The sequence below is a fragment of the Fusarium pseudograminearum genome, chromosome 3, assembly GCF_000303195.2.
Source record: "Fusarium pseudograminearum CS3096 chromosome 3, whole genome shotgun sequence".
Taxonomy (NCBI): Eukaryota; Fungi; Ascomycota; class Sordariomycetes; order Hypocreales; family Nectriaceae; genus Fusarium; species Fusarium pseudograminearum.
In genome coordinates, this window is record NC_031953.1 from 5,186,142 (window position 1) to 5,202,864 (window position 16,723).

A 16,723-nucleotide genomic window follows, 5' to 3' on the forward strand; every position below is an offset into this window, starting at 1 on the left:
AAAAACTTTGGAGCAATTAAAGTAGATTCTGTAGTAGCAACATATTGTACTCAGTCCCATTGCATACAGTCCCCCCGTGAACCGTGGCCACCAAAAACCAACCTACAAAGCGCCAAGCACGAAGACTAATGACCACCCAAACACCTGGCTTGCGTTTAAATACCAATGAAACAGCCAGCGAAAACCGCTAGAGGTGTAGAGATGAACCCTTTTAGTTGTCGGGGTATTGTTCCGTAACGTTGGACACGAATGTGCACGTCTCAGCATCAAATCGCTTGAAGAACTTTCCAGCTTGGCGGAACAATGAATCTGGCATTTCTCTCGGATCTTCAATCAATACGATATTGTCTTCAGCGACAACATGCCGTTCGGGTCCTGTTGTGCGTCTGTAACTCCCAATCAGTTTTCGAGCATCAATCAAGGACCACAAAACAACTTACAAACACGTGTAGAATGTCTTGTTACGTGGGCGTAGCCGGTTGGGCAGTTCTGTATCGCTGTTATCGTCCAGCGTCTCGTCAATGGCCACAGTATGTGGCATGGGTAAACGCCGCGTACCCTGATCGGTCCAACCATTAACAGCACCGATCCAGCCGTATCGTCGGTGTTTAAAGACCTGCCCAATCTTGTAGAGCACATGCTGCGTCCGCACACTGTTCCTACGGAAAGTTGGGGGTGGGACTTCATCAAACTCGTTCACAAGGTTTATCACCTCCCGAGGGTCGTCCCATCGACGGGGATTGTTCCTCATGATTCTCTCACGAAGGGGGCCAAATCGATCGTACAAAGGGAAGATGTACTTCTCAACCAGCCACGCATCTACGTGCCAGCTCTTGGCGAATCGATTTAGGAACGGTTCCAGGGCCTCGTCCCACTCGAACGAGTCGACAGGTGTGAGAAGCAGCGAAGCCCACAGCGCTGAATAGAGAGCAGCGTCTATGTTGGATGAATCGTTGCCGGTGATCAATCGTGTGAGGTCAGGATCCGCTTGCTCTCGTGCTTCGATCACCCTGGAAGCGGTAGCTCTGATGTTGCGTGCTGTCCGCATAGCAATTGCAACAGGACTCACTGGAGACAGGAACGCATCGGTGCTTGTCTGCCAGCCGAAATGAGCCAGCATAGATCGTAGATCGGCCATAGGTATCTCCTCACTCGAACCATATGGATCCAGATACATCCTTTCAAGAGGCGCATCATCCTCGGTGACAGGCACACTATCCAAAGTTTTTCCGTTCTCGGCAAAAACTATGGCGTGAACGTGAGTGGGAAAAGCACAGCATTGTGCTTGTAAACCCAGTCGTTCTGCGACACAACAGAAGATAGCACTCGAAATGATAGGGATCGAGTCGTGGTCTTCGTGACGAAGTGCCTGACCAATGAGACAATTTCGCAAGTTGCGGTAACTGCGCTCAGGATGCTGCAAGCCTGTGAGATTATTCCATCGAAGCCAGCCGTTCAACTCCAATGCCTTTTGCCGCGTTGACATGCCATCGATATTTGGCTGAGTGTCGCGGAAATCCGCAGCCAACCTATCCAGAATAAGGCCAATCTTGATGCTATCGTTAACCGGGGTGTGCCCTGAACAAGGGTATGAAGCACTTACATCATCCAAATCCCCAGGCTGGTCATGCAAGACAAACAAATCGAATGCACCTAGTGCTCGCTCGAGACTGAGATTTGCTGGCTGCCGGCTGGTGTCCCTGCTCGCCTGTTGAATGTTGTACCACTGTTCAATGGCGAGAGATCTGTGGATACTGTCCAACAGGGAATTACTGTAGTACCTAAGGGTTTTTTTTTTCGTGAGCATTAGATTCATATAAGTTTGTGGCAATTGCTCACCTTCTGGCCAAAACATCCTCGGCGGTTTCATCGGCATTGCACTGCTCTAGGAGAAAATCTTTGGCGTCATAGCCGAATTTGCAAACTTTTTCAAATCGCTTTAGGCGACCAACCTTAGTCTCTAGGATCTCGACCAAGAGACGTTCAACCTGTGCATTGCGCGACTTCCGGATGAGAAATATTTTCTTCCAGGGTGTACTGGAAGCTCTGCCTTTTAGACGACGGTAAAAGTTGTGCTCTGGATTCCAGAAAGTGAAGCTGCTTTGGCAGTGGTATCTCCAAAGGAGCGACCCATTGGCTAAGTGCCTCAAGCGATGGGAGAGGAATTGAAAACTGGAAAGGTTATCTTCGGGAGGGATGTAGTAGAGCAAATGTTGAATTATCTCGTCTGGTATCTGTAAAAGGGACATGGCGGGCCTCTCTACACGACAGGGCAAGCAATTAATCGATTGCCGGGGTTAAGAGAAGCGAATTGTGGTGTGGCGTGGTGTGTTATGGTGTGATTTTATGAAGTTGAAATGGAGATTGTCTTTGTTAGCTGGGTGATGAATAAGAAGAAGGCGCTGCAATGTTGTTGCACACAGGCACGCAGGTAGTAAGTAGACTAGGTAAGTAATGTTGAAGGAGTCTTCTGATCGGGTTTTCGCCGCAAATTCCGGGTTTAACCTAAACTGTCCTTTTGCTGATCAACCCTCAAATATGTCATTACTTGGCTCTTTGCCTCTTACTGCAGCGCGATGTTATCATCCATCACTGACCTTTGGGTCTGGGGTACAGTAGAGTGAAGAATTAGCGGGGTTATGATGATAGTGAACGCTATGGAGTCATAAGATGACGACAGATTATCATTGGCTACCAGTACAGAGTTCTAAAGAGTTGATGGCATCGGCAATTGGCTCACATTTGTTTTGATACTAGGCCTAAAACGGCACTAAAGTAAACAAAAAACGCGCGAGGGCTAGGCGGGTAGGACTGGATGGGGTCTTCCTCGCCCAATTTACAGCGGTAAGATAGCGCGCGCTCGCTCCAATTCATTCAACGCTACGTAACTTCACGACTTTCTTTGTCACAAACGATACCCAACTTATCACTAACAACAAACACGCCTACGTTCGCGCTCACATCCAAAAAGAGCTCACGGGTTCCCAGCCAAAGTTCTTTTTTTTATTGTTCTTTGTCACATAACATGCATTGCGTTTAATATCCACGACATATCTAAACCTTCAATACCGCCATCATGCCCGATTTTGGCAACGGCGCGCTCGACACCCCGCGAACAAACGTTGGCGACGCAACTTACCTTGGACAGCCCGACTTTGGCGACATTACACAAGAAGCATCATTCCAATCACCTCCAAAGGACGGCAACTTGCTACAACAACTTCGCAATGGCCGCTCCAATGGCATTAATCTTCGCACCCCGCGCCAAAGAGGGCCCTTGGCCGACCGACGAAATCTTCCTCCCAGCGTGGGAGGTGCCGAATTCACGCCCTTACTCAAGTCAGCGACCAGAAATAGCGTGCGACGCTTCGGAAAAGAGAATGGCGTGGCGGTGCCAAATACGCCTGCGCTGGACAAGATCGATGAGGGTGACTTGACACCAGTCCCTCGTGGCGACACATCCATATACATGGGATCGCGCAACCAGTCTTATCTGGAAAACACCATACCTGAGGTCGATACAAGTAGCGCCACATCGACCCCGTTGACGGTTCCCCGGAGGAGAGGCGGCGATAAGGGACCCCTACAAGATGGTAATCAGCTGTCGCTGCGAGAACAAGAAAACGTGATTGATAGGATTGAGAAGGAGAACTTTGGACTGAAGCTCAAGATTCATTTCCTTGAAGAAGCACTCCGAAAAGCAGGGCCTGGCTTTAGCGAAGCCGCCTTGAAGGAGAATACCGAACTCAAGGTTGACAAAGTCACGATGCAAAGAGAACTTCACAAATACAAGAAACACTTGACAACTGCTGAGAAGGACCTAGAGAGCTATCGGCAGCAAATGCTCGAGGTGCAGGAAAAGGCTAAACGAAAGTATGCCAACCAGAGTAACCAAGCCGAGATGGACAAGTTGCAGCGCCTATTAGAGGACCGCGAGGCGGACATCGAAGATCTTCAGCGACAATTACAACAACAAAGAGGAAGCAACGATCAGGTCGAAAAACTACAAGACGATATTGGAGACCTCGAAGCAGACATTCGGGAGAAAGACCGACAACTTACCGAACGCGAAGACGAACTAGAAGATTTGAAGGATCAGATGGAGACTCTGAGAGACAAGGCTACAGAAGCAGAAGAGAAGGCCAAGGATACTCAGCGCAAAATGGTGGCGCTGGAGGAGAAGGCTCAGCACAACGATGAGCTCGACGATGCCAAGGACACAATCCAAGATCTCGAGCACAATATTCGCCGTCTGGAAGAACAGGTCGAAGATGCGAAATCCAAGATGGAGGAAGCTATGGCTGAAAAAGATCGAGCGGAGAATGACCTTGAAGAACTACAGGATGACATGGCCAACAAGTCCGTTGTCACAAAGGGACTCTCTCGTCAAATCGAAGAAAAGGTCGCGCGCTTGCAAGAGGAGCTCGATCAATCTGGCCAAGAGTATGCGACTCTGGAGAAGGAACACAACAAGGTGGTCCAGGAAAACAATTCTCTGCAATCCGCTGTCAAAGAGCTCAGGAAGAGCCAAGAGAGGTTCGATCGCGAGCGGGATTCTTTGTCAACTAGAATCGAGGAGCTTGAAACCGACCTCAACGACCGTACCGACGAGAAGAGGATACTTCAATCCCGACATGATAGCCTACTATCCGAATCCAAATCCCTGCAGAGCGAAATAGAGAAGTTAGAGGGAGAGTGCCAAGAACTTGAGGAAGGCCTTGCAGAGGAAAGGGAACATGCGCTTGGGATTGAGAAGGACATCCGTGGCCAGTACAAAGCCGAGATGGATCGCCTGAATGACGAAATCTCAGATCTCCAGGCTGAAATTCGAGAGAAGGACAACCTTTATGATAACGACAGCGAAAAATGGGAAACAGAAAAGCAAAATCTTGAGTCAGAGCGCAAACGCGCCGAGGAGAAAGCAGCGGGTCTGCAAAGAACCATAGATCGCCTCAAAGAGGTGGAAGGAAATATCTCAGACACGGAATCGAAGCTGCAAATAGCCATTCAGAGCGAGACTGAGCGACACAGGAGCGAGGAAGGTCTTCTCACCCGACAAATCGAGGATCTTCAAGACGCGCTAGAGACCCGTCAGACACTCCTTACCAATTTGCGCAATGAACTTTCTGCAGTTCGTGACGAGTTACGACAAACACAGATTGAGCACCAGGCCCAAACCCGAAAGGTCGCTGCCCTAGAAGATGAAGTAGACGTTCTGCAAACAACCCTCGATGACGAGCAAAGCGCTGGACGTTATGAGGCCGAGGCTGCCAAACGAGAATGCGAGGATCTCAAAGAGCAATTACGAGGATTACGACAACGTGGCAATGGGGCGGCATCTCATGAGCTTGATGATCTGAAGGAAGAACTCAAGACATGGCGACAACGAGCCGAGACAGCGCAAGCCGCCATCTCTACTTCAGAACAAGAGGCCAAACAGTCTACGGAGTCCATGACAAGAATGAAGTGGCAGCTTTCAGATGCAAACTCTCAACTAGACAAGGTGTCCAAGGAGAAACAATCTCTCCAAGACCAGGTAGCCAAAATCAACGCCGAGCTGCATTCTGTGAGGACTTCTCTGGCCGAAGTCAAAGCAGAGCGTGACGAACTTGACGGCGAGATTCGCCGGACAAAGCTCCATGACAATGAGACTCTTCGCGTTGACCAGGAGAGACTCGACCTCCGTACGGCCAAGCTCAAACTTGACAATGAAGTGCGTCGCCTAAAGGATGAGAACAAGGCTCTAATTGAGCAACGAGATGTGATTGAGAAGAACCTCGAGGACGAGATCGAGAAGGCCGCTGAGGAGGAGGAGCGTCTAGGTCAGGAGATTCTTCAATTACAGACCAAACTACGAACATCATCGTCGACAGACAATCATGATCTCGCTGCCGCTCGTCGCACCATTCGCGAGCTTGAGCGTCGTGTCGAGGATTACGAGGCTCAGCTCAACAATACCCGCCAACTGCCAAACAACTTTGAAGGCAGCAGCGAGCTATCTTTAGTCCGTAAGGATCTCTCTGCAGCTCGTCAAAAGGAGCTAGAATTCCTTCAAAAAGAGACTTCAAACCGCGACGTGGTCAAAGGTCTGAAGCGACAGATTGCTGATCTTGAGCGCCAAGTGCACGAGACTGAAGTTTCTCGTTTGATTGCGTCTCCAAAGTCTTCCGCCACTGATTCGGGTCGCAAGACGGAGGTCACTGAACTCCGAAGCCAACTTTCCGCAGCGCAAAAGTCAATCAACGATCTCAAATTCAAGAACAGAGAAGCCGAGCGCAAAGCTATGCAAGTGTCGCAAGACTTCCAACGCCAGCTGGATGACCTCGAGGATCAAAAGATAGTACTTGAAGAGGTTCTTGAGGAAGCTAGACAACAGGCCGAGGAGACGGCAGCCCAGCACGAACGCGCGCTTCGCCGAATGAAGCACCAGCTTGACAAGGCGGAACGCGAACGTAATACCTTGGCGACGTTGCAGCCCAACACCAGCAAGCATGACCGGCAGCTGAGAAAGAACCAGGCCGAGATGGAGAACCTTGAACATGATGTTCTACAGCAACAAGAACTTATCGACAGCCTTGCCGCCTCTGAAGCTTCTCTCCGACGTAAGCTTGAGCGAGCTCGTAATGAGCGGGCAGCGTTCCGCATGAGCGCCGAGAAGTTACAAAAGGATCTTGAGCGTGTCAAGGCCGCAGCAGTCGCTGCTAGAGCCGGAACTTCAGACCGACGAAGCGCAGTAGATCGCAAGGCTCTTGACCTAACTATTGAGGGGGCTGATCAAGCTCTCGAAACCGTTATTCGCGCAGCTGAGAGTGCCGACGAGCGTCACAAGAAGGAGTTACGAGGCATGTTGATGCAGATGGAGTGGATGCAGGCTCGATTCAAGCGCGAAGCCTCCCTAAGGGCCGATGCCGCATATGCAAAGAAGTTCCTCCAACTGCAGCTTGACGTCGCCAATGCATGGTACGTCCCTATTCCCGCGTTCTTTTTATCGGAATCATATACTAACAATCGCATAGCAACAAGGCTCAAATCCGAGAGCTCAAGAATATTCGCACAAACCTCCTTGGCAACAAGAAAGCCCTCGCCCTACCTAGTCACGCAACAGCCAGCAACTCATCCACCACTAAGCCTACGCTCAAGACGTTCCTCGTCATGGCACGCTTCATTGCTCGTGTTCGCCTGTCGGCTAACAACTGGGCTCAACAAGAGGTTGTGCGTCGCAAGATTGTGAGCGCAACTGAAGAACAGCGCAAGGTGAAGCGATCGAAACAACTCAAGGTAGTCAAGGCTGAAGCCTAAGGGGATTCGACTGCTTGTACGGAGTCTGGATACTCGTGAAAGTTGGAAGAATGAACAAAGCATTTACATGAAAGCGTCTGTAGAAACTGTCTGGCTGGTCTATTACCACTTGTCAATTTGGTTATCAACGCGGTTGTTATCGATACCTGGATCATATTTTCACATAGGGCGGTGTTTCTTTGGAGTTGGGGAACATGAATAGGAGGGAAACAAGTGGTAAATTAGCACACATCCCATTAGCATGACGCAGATGACGGTCATTATAAGCATCGAATTATAAGCATTTTTATTTGAACTTCAAATGTTCTCCCCCCACGCTTCATGAGAAGTAAAAAGAAAGACGTTTGAGCACTTTGAGGCCGCGCTTAAAGACATGCATGACTAACCAAACACCCGAACCTTGCAAACAACCTCCCATCATGGTAACATCCAGTCATACTATGTGTGGTCCGCTCATTATCGTCAAACAACGCTCGCCCAGCCAACCCAGTTATCCCATTGTTTCCTACTCTTTGATACAGGCTTGGTTGACTTTTATGTAGATTCGGCACATGCAAATTACGAGGATGGAGCATATATATTTACATGACGAACAAAAGGTTTGTGTCTAATACTTGGTCAATGGCTGGACTGCAGGGCTTCAAAGCGGTGAAACTTACCAAGAGGGTGGCTACATGACAGCTGGGGCTTCTGGCTGTAGCGCGTTGCGAGCTCGTCACGAATGCTGTTCAGCAGCTGGACATAGCTTTGCTGGGGGCTCTTCTTGAGCGCAGTGACAAAGGCCCAAGACATGGCGCCAGTAGCTTGGGAGGCAATAGTAGCATCAGCACTATGAATTATGTTAGCGATTTGTTCCGGGCGTGCTTTGATAATGACAGAAAAACAGCAAAACCTCCATCGACCGAACGCAGCTCGTGGCCCCAGGTGCGCAAATACGGTCTCATTAGGAGACTGTATCTGGCATCTGGAGCAGGCTCGAAAGAATAATCATTCAAGTTAGATACATCAAATTTTTCATGCCAAAACGCCTTGCGCCAAGCTAACATGCCCAATTGAGAAACCAGTTCCCATAACAAGATGCAAAACCAAAACAAAAAACAAAAAAAAGCCAGGAGAATCACGCCGGTATTATCTGGTAGGAAGGGTAATATTGAGGAAGAAGGGGCACCCACGAAGTCTGGTCGTCTTTACTGCCGGACCACATAATAACATCAGCAGGAGAGGTCTTTGTCCTCATGGTACGCTCACGAGCCTCGTCGCCGTTGGCAGCCTTCTTGATGAAGCCGAAGATGTTGCTAGCGACACCACCGAGATCGCCTTGGCTGTATGAAGAGATAACGCTGAGCAAGCCTTGGCCGGCCTCCTTGGCCAGGTTGGGCTCCTTGAGGATACCTTGGGTCGAGTAAATGTAGGGCAGATCGAGAGCGGTTCCGGAGTGACAAGAATCAAAGATGGCAGTCAGGCGAACGCCAGCCTGTAGAGGGCGAACCATGATGCGATGCATTTCATCGTCTACGATGTGGCCGTTTTGTCGGAAGTCAACAGGGTAAATGACCTCGTCGTAACCGTCGTCTTCGTCGCCGTCGAGATCCTTGGTTTGTCCTCCGTGACCTGCAACTGTTAGTAAAGCTCTGGGTATGTGGGGGGGGAGCTTCGAGCTCGTAAGGTATCAGTCGTACCTGAGTAGTGGAAGAACAAGGAATCGTTAGGTCGCGCATCTTTCACTAGCCAGTGCATGGCTCGGAGAATGTTTTGTTTGGTAGGCTGGCTCATGGCGTTCTGCTGGTCGTCCGTAAGAATAACCATATCCTCGCGCTTGTAACCAAAGTGTTCGGAGAGGTATGCAGTCATGTTGCGAACATCGTTGATGCAGCCGCGCAGCTGTCCGCGCTGGTTGAAGTAGTTGATTCCGATTAGGAGGGCTTTTCTCCTGCCGGTGCAGTTTGAGTATCTGAAGTTGTAGCTATTGGGAGCGCCATGACCGAACTGTTGAGGGGCTGTAGGAGGGGGAGGAGGGGGAGGACCGCCGCCGCCTGAAAATTAGTTAGTGAGTCGATCGAGAAGGCAAGCGCGGGAATCTCATAACATACCGGGACGCGAATTGAAGTTTGGCTGAGGAGGTCCTTGCTGGTATTGACCATATTGAGGCTGCTGAGGAGGCTGTCCCTGGTAGAACTGCTGCTGCTGTGGAGGAGCGTGCTGTTGGTAGCCGTATGGCGGTTGAGGAGAAGGTTGGCCTTGCGGATAGCCGCCACCGTAACTAGGTTGCGGTCTGTTTAAGTAAAAGACAATGAGTTAGCTGGAAGCTCCATCGTTGCGCATGATTATGACGGGTAGTGGCATGAGTGATCGTCGGTTCGCATGGGGGGACGGAAAATGCGGGGGAAAGTTGGATGATGGGAATTTGAAATTGGAGGTTCAAATCAGATTGAAACAGTGCTGAGAAAGAGGGGAGTCGCACGGGTAATAATTGCCTTGAGGCTGTTGGTGGTATTGGGGTTGCGGCGGACCACCGAAACGGCCAGAATTGTAGCCTGGGTATTGCGACATGGCAGGACGGTTTGCTGTTGAAGAGGTCGGATGAGCAAACAAGTCAAGGTAGTAATTAGGTACGATGTTTTTCAAGAATATGGACTTGGGGATGTTGAGGATTGACGTATGTTTGTGTTTTGGTGGAGGAGAAAAGAGTCGAGTCGAGTCGAGTAAGAAAAGACGAGACGAGAATGGATAGTCTGGGCGTGGGAAACTCGGGCTCGGCGCCAAGAGAGATCAGACAGGATAGCGCATTCACAAGTGAAAGGTACCTGGGTCCTTCTGGGGCGATGACGATGTACTAGAGAGAAGAGGTGCAAGCGTGGGGTCTCGTAATTAATGCGATGCGATGCGACAGCTGTCTGGTATAGTCTGGTATGTTCTGTTGTGTTGTTGTTGGTTTGCTGATTGATGCTATGCTGATGCGATGCTGATGCTGATGCTTATGCTCACGCGGGGCAGAAGGGGACAAAAGGTTGAAGGGTTTCCTTTCCTCACAAACTAATCAGGCTAACGTTAAGGGTTCCTGTCTGCTGCCCCAAGGTCCAAAAGGTGGTCAGTTGATTGGATTGGATACAGAGTTTCCCAGCAGCTGAAAACGGAGTGCACGGGCGTCCTTTGAAGCTGAAGGCGGGGGGAACAAAGAAATGGGATAGGACGAGATAGAGACAGAAGGATGTCTTTTTGAGCTGAAGAGATGGAGATGATGGAGATGAAGAGTCGTTTATATCGCTTTCTCTGCTTCTGTTTGGCGCGCGCGGCAGAATGATATAAGAAGGCGAGGCCAGCAGGCGGATTGAAGAGACAAAAGCAATGAGAGGCCGGGACAAGGGGAGGGGGTGAGGGGTGTAGACCGCAAGTATGTACTGGATAGGGCAGGGCAGGGCAGTTGATTTATTATTATTCCCTGGCCAGCGGCTTTAAATGTTCGAGACAAATCGCGGCAGCTATTTCCTATTAGAGGGATGGTGATAGGAATGAGTTCAGGAGTAGGTATTCGAATGTCGGTGTCAGAAAAAGAAGCGATATTGGATGATTAGGATTGATTGATGCTGAGAAATGCGGAGAAGAGGACCCTTGGAACAAGCAAGCAAAGAGTAATGGAGTGCTAGTTTAATAGGTGAAGAGTCCTGTCTGTCTCGGGCTGGACTGGACTGAGGAACAAGATGAAGAGTGAAGCTCAAGTTCAAAGATGATGATGATGCTATCTATAATCGAGGGGATATAGGTCCGTCTTTAAATCATATATTCCAAAACTCTACCACTGAATACAGTATACCTTGGTATTTCTTTGAAGCTCTATTAGCTGTTGTGATGCCCCGGAACTATCAAACAGCTCTCGGTCGGCAATGGAGGCTCAGCGCTAGAAACAGGACCCAAAGCGGAAACATGGCCGACAATGGGGAAATCGCTGGTGCATCTCAACGACCACTACGGAGATGTTCGAGTGCGCTACAGCACGAGATGCGTCCGTCTTGGCAATATTTCTCGCACACCGTCTCTAATTGAGGAAGCGATACATACACAGCCTTTCCTTATTAGCTAAACAACTAACTCGCGATAATCCATTTCAGCGATGCTATCATCATATTCAGAATTGCCGTCGCTCAACTCAAACTAGGCTATGCCAGTCTTACAGGGATCACAAATCGACCCGACTGAATGGACCCCCGGCTTAGAAATGCCGAATACTCTGGGCCTCTTTTTCATCATGCCCTGTTTCTCCCAGTCTGATGATCCATCAGCCAAGTCTTTACTTACGCGTCGTGCGTCTTCTTGGCCCATGTAATACTTATTAACAACCATTTCATTACTCGTTTGCTCAGGCATCAAAGGGCAGTTTCTTGAACTCAGTCCATGGCCAACCATTTTGAGTTGGGATTAAGATTGCGGCTCTTGATTGCTTTCTTGGACCAATATGTGATTATCTCCGACATGGTGGCTTTATCAGAAACTATCAATCGTTACGTTTTGGTGAGACCATTTTATAGGTCACCCTGAAACCAACAAAGAGGATATGTGATATCGGGCAAGAATGCCACATTCGTTTTTACTTTGAGATACCTAATGTGATCATGACACGATAGATATCACAGATACAATACGCTTTGGGATACACCCTTTTCACCGTCAACTCTCAACTCTATTGTGTAGGTAGTATCTACCTGCAAACGCTCGGTCCCAACTTACAACAGTCTTCAATCCCATCCAATTAATTATCCGACTCGACGAACCCCTCCAACGTCATTAACGCAGTCCTGGCAGTACAAGGCCCCTGTCAGGCTGAGCCGGCGCCGAACCCGGTGCAACGGCGATCCCCGATGCAGACTCGGTTCGGACCCAGTGGACGAGGCTCACAAGTTCGTTCGGCTGTTGTAGAAACCCCATTATTCAACACATGACACAGTAAATGAATGGACAATCCTGCATGTGCTTTCATGTATCTCCCAGCCACTGCCCTGTAACCCATAATAATATCCAAGCCATGTTTAAGCCATCATATCTTCCACCAAACGCAACAAAGGACAAGAAAGGGATTTCAAAACACCTAGGTACCTATAGAAACATCTATATACGACCAGGACTTGGGCCAGAGCATGTCAAATCAAAGCAAGGGACCCTTTCAACCAACCCAGCGTGACACAACACAACACCCATCAAACTAGACTAAAAAAATATTCGTTATCACGATCTCATACCTCGAAAAAGAAAGAAAAACAACAAATGGTTGAAATTACCCGACAGCCCGCCCCGCCCTACGGCACGAAGATCATCCCATCTAGGTTTAGCAGACGGACAAGCCGACAGCTGAGAGAACGACACCTTGACCAATTAGAACACTATCTTGCTCAGCCGCCTGGAGCTGAGCGGGGATTGAGGCTTGAAAGGAGCTTGGGCCTCGTTCAGGGTCTTTTCTTCCATTCGTTGGAGGTTGGGGGATACATAGTACATCATACATGCCAAAATGTGAAGGCCTCATCATGGATGTGTATGCTTTTTACCGCTGTGCTGGGCCTGATATTGATGTTTGATATTGATATACATACCTTAATCTGCGGTACACTAACAACTGCCATCCAATTTGTCGGGACTTGAATTCGAGACTAGGTAGTTACTGCAGCTTACATCCATAGCATATGGTTGTTCTTTCCTTGCTTTTTTACTTTCTTTATCTCCGGTTGCTAAATGGACAAGACAATCACATCAATATTCACATATCAACCCCCCAACCAACACATTCCCTCCTCCCTCGTATCATCTCCGACAGCCTCAAAACTAACGATTCTCCTCAATCAAAAACCCTCAAAAGCCTCCGGATGTCCACCACCAAACAAGAAGCCTTCTCCGGTGCCCTATTCATTGGGCTTGACTATGCCACGCGGGTCTCAGTCCTAAAGAAGATAGCTCTAATGCAGCCACGCGAGCCACAGACACCACCTAACTAAACCCCCCATATTCTATCCCTAACCGAGCAACATCAGTCGAGCTTGGCCTCGCTAGTGATGGCTACCAGCACTAGATAACCGTACCCGTGCCCTACCCGTTGAGCTGGAACGCTGCAGGAAGCTATGCTCCGCGTCCGGTCTCCCTGTGCCTCTTTCACCTGTCCACCAGATCTCCTCCACCATGACTTGAACGTTGTCTCGTCTCGGCTTTGTCTCAGCCACCTCTTCTGCCCTGCAGGAACATCACGTTGTGTCGGCGCCTGATATCCTGAGCAAGACCGGCCAACAGGTACGTATGTTCGTACGCACAAAGAACGAGTGCCATGCATGGCAACATGGTTTCCGAGCACCCGTTCTCGACTTTTCCTGAGTCAATGTCCCAGATCCGAGATTATGGTCCCTGGAATTTGTGTGCGAACCCGAACAACAGATTGGGACTGTTCTCATTGTCTATTCAAAAGCCAGCCTCCATTTCTTGAACCCCTTGATGACTTGTCGACTTCAAGGGAAGCAAAAACCAGCCTCGCTTACCATTCAAGTACAAGTAATTCTTATGGATGGGAGCAAATATGCATCTCATTAATCAGCTCTAAATCTACCCGAAATGATCTTCTTACTATCCAACAATGGCAAGATGAACCACGAAATTTCTGCTGGGGACGCATGCCAATACGTATATGAACAACCACCATGAGAGGGAGGTGATGGCTATATTTGCTACCCCTTGTCTTTTCCAGAGCTACACGCCAATGCCTCATCCAAAGCTTCAATGTGGGTACCCGTATATGCGAAAATCCTGCGTCTCCAAAGCAAGGCCACCATCGAAGTGAGATCAAGCACCAGCCATCTTGACGTCTCCGTCACTGCTGTCATCTTTCCTCATCTGATAAGCCATCATCCCCCATACTAGCTTCATAGCAGCTAGACGTTCCACTGTGTCAAATAGATCGTACCAGGGACTCCTCCATGCCTCAACCTTGCCCCAACTACGCCCGCCTGTTTCTGGCTCGCGTGCCCCGTCCAGAACTTCAAGCAGTCGATTTGGTACCCTGACACGGAGAATTGAGACATGGTGAAACAAAGAGCTCACCACAAAGATATCGTCGTAGTCAGCCCCCTTAACTCTTCCGATGGCCTCATACTGAGCTTTCTTATCCCATGTTGCTGCAGGAGGTCGAATCATGCGGTAGTTGTCATAGATACTCATGTTCTTGCGAGCTTTCTTAGCGAGTGGCATAGGCAGGCCGTTTTCGTCACTGGGTTTCGCGTCTTTATCGCCTTGCACGGAATCCTTCTCGATCTCACGTCCGATAGGGCCTCCAGAGCCACCTCCCCATCGCTTCTCGGTTGTCCACCACTCTCCCTCACCAAAGCGCTTCTCCGTCTTTCCTTCACGTGCACGATGCTGAGCCGTGATGAGAGCTGCTACGATTTCTCGAGCGAGGTCAAGTGACTGTGCCATTTCGGGGTCGGGCTGAGTAAAGTCGGTTGTCCCTCTGGCACTGACGGCAGCTACAGGTCCGTGGATTACACCCGCGCGAGCGGCCTCACGGGTAGTCGGGCTCTGGAATACAAAGAGACAGCCAGAGGGGCAGAATGATTTACGAGATCCAGATCCTTGTGGCGAGCTGAAGTGAAGTCGAGGTTCGGTTCGACTGGGTGAGACGTTGCATCCAAAGTCATAGGCAACAAGTTTGACGAAAGCTGTCATGAGATTGTTGCGATATTCAAGCGGCATTGACGACCCGGCACTGGTTCTGAAGAAGCTAGAACTATCGTCTAACTTGGGGCTCACAGGTTTTTCACCCTCCGAGTTTGTGGTTCCATCAGACGATGTGCCTTCGGCAGGTGCTTCAGGCGAAGGGGGGAGTGGTGGCGGCTGAGTAGGGTCATCCCAGAAAGAAGTAAATCCTTCGAGGCAGCGGAAAAACTCATAAGCGTTCCCTAGTCGAGCCTGGGTCTTTCCTTTGGGCGCCGGGAGCCTTCTGACAGTTCGAAAGGCATCTTCGTTGGCATTGGACAGTTCCTTCTTTCGTTCTATATAAACATGACATCCAGGAGAAAGGTTGCCGTTCTTTAAGGGCTTTCGAGTAGACTGATTCTTCTCCTGGGCCTCATCTGGCGTCAGCTTGTCCCAATCGTCAAAATCAGGGATGTATGACGGATCAGGAATGAGGTCAACAGGCTTAGCATCGAGGTTCAGGTTGAGGCCAATGGCAGAGAACCCGAGAGGGCCGAGAGCAGCAGTTGATCGCCCCGTGTTCCGGAGGAGGGCTGAAAGCGCAACAGCATCATCAACGGGGTCATCGTCATGAGCAAAGGGTTGGAAACGAGGAAGAGTAACAGGCGTAGGAGGCGGGACGTCCTTGGGGTCTACCTTGCTCTTGGCTGGGATGCCGGCTGAAGAGAGAGTGACAAAGTTTAGCCAGGGTCTTCCTAGGTGGAGGAAGCTTGCAGGGGAGCTGCCGTAGCTGTGGGGGAGGGGCAGACACAGGCGAGGTATGCCAGAGAAATGAAGTGAGGGGGTGGTGAGGTGTTTTGCGAGCATGGGAGACTCAGGGGATGCCAATGAGAAGGCAACGAGAGGTTTGAATCAAGGAGAGGTCGAGCTGACTTACCAAAGGTGGTGAAGTTGCCAAACATGACGGCTGAAGTGGTTGCAGTGGTGCGACTAAGCAGTGTAGGTAATGTAAGGTACCAGACCGCTACAGGAAATGCTAAAGGAGCGGACAGCGTCAGTCAGCATAGATCTAGGTTATTCCATCTCGTATACGAGGAGACTCACATGGTAATGAGCTGCTGCAGCTATTTGTGATGACAGGTAGCTTGACTAGTGAATTGTCTCAAAAACAAATGATAAGACAGACAGGTTAGCTTGGCTGCTGAACGACGAGAGGTGAGGAGTGAGCGAGGCAATCTTGTGATGAAGGGAAGTTCTAATGATAATGAAGAGCTATAAAAAAGAATGCATCTGCTGAGCAGAAAGCAATAATAAAAAGAAAGCGGTTCTATCAAAATGTCATCAAACAAAAACTTTTTGTACAAACGCGATGGCAGAAGTGGTGGTTGTTTTAGGGGAAATGATAAGAGTGAGTTAATTGAATGTGTTGGAACTGGAGGCTTCAAAAGTTTTAGCCAACGGTCAGTGCCAAGATCGGCTCGGTCCATTTGGATGCGGGAACAGCCGCCAGCAAGAACCACGAACAACAACGAGTAGACTAAAGGCAATCACAGCACATGATAGAGCGAATTATGGATCTCAATTCGAACCAACAAACACCTAACCTATAAGTTAGGTACTAACCTAGACCAAAGGTTGCCCTCGATTATTATTTTTCTGCTGGAACAATGACAACAAATGGCTTCTTCATGATCTGAGCTCATGACACTCTGTGTTTGGCCGGCAACTGGACCCTTGCTTCCGCGATTGGTCGACTGACCGCAGT

At 49.5% G+C, this 16,723-nt stretch overlaps 4 protein-coding genes across 4 annotated transcripts, besides 1 other annotated feature; 1 reads left to right on the top strand and 3 right to left on the bottom strand.

Moving 5' to 3' along the window:
* Positions 1 to 211: 211 nt before the first annotated feature.
* On the bottom strand, positions 212 to 2,249 carry FPSE_01131 (uncharacterized protein; the record flags this gene model as incomplete). Its single annotated transcript, XM_009254251.1, has 4 exons — positions 212 to 386; positions 441 to 1,549; positions 1,604 to 1,781; positions 1,840 to 2,249. The coding sequence occupies 4 exons, from the start codon at positions 2,247 to 2,249 to the stop codon at positions 212 to 214; spliced, it is 1,872 nt and encodes a 623-aa protein (XP_009252526.1).
* Positions 2,250 to 2,312: 63 nt separating this feature from the next.
* Positions 2,313 to 2,341: a microsatellite.
* A 735-nt stretch (positions 2,342 to 3,076) lies between these two features.
* On the top strand, positions 3,077 to 7,299 carry FPSE_01130 (uncharacterized protein; the record flags this gene model as incomplete). Its single annotated transcript, XM_009254250.1, has 2 exons — positions 3,077 to 6,960; positions 7,017 to 7,299. The coding sequence occupies 2 exons, from the start codon at positions 3,077 to 3,079 to the stop codon at positions 7,297 to 7,299; spliced, it is 4,167 nt and encodes a 1,388-aa protein (XP_009252525.1).
* Positions 7,300 to 7,906: 607 nt separating this feature from the next.
* On the bottom strand, positions 7,907 to 9,849 carry FPSE_01129 (uncharacterized protein; the record flags this gene model as incomplete). Its single annotated transcript, XM_009254249.1, has 6 exons — positions 7,907 to 7,929; positions 7,959 to 8,128; positions 8,472 to 8,910; positions 8,979 to 9,332; positions 9,390 to 9,571; positions 9,761 to 9,849. 6 exons carry the CDS (start codon positions 9,847 to 9,849, stop codon positions 7,907 to 7,909), a joined length of 1,257 nt encoding a protein of 418 aa, XP_009252524.1.
* Positions 9,850 to 14,109: 4,260 nt separating this feature from the next.
* On the bottom strand, positions 14,110 to 15,920 carry FPSE_01128 (uncharacterized protein; the record flags this gene model as incomplete). The annotated part of the gene is made up of 2 exons (XM_009254248.1): positions 14,110 to 15,677; positions 15,896 to 15,920. The coding sequence occupies 2 exons, from the start codon at positions 15,918 to 15,920 to the stop codon at positions 14,110 to 14,112; spliced, it is 1,593 nt and encodes a 530-aa protein (XP_009252523.1).
* Between the last annotated feature and the right edge of the window lie 803 nt (positions 15,921 to 16,723).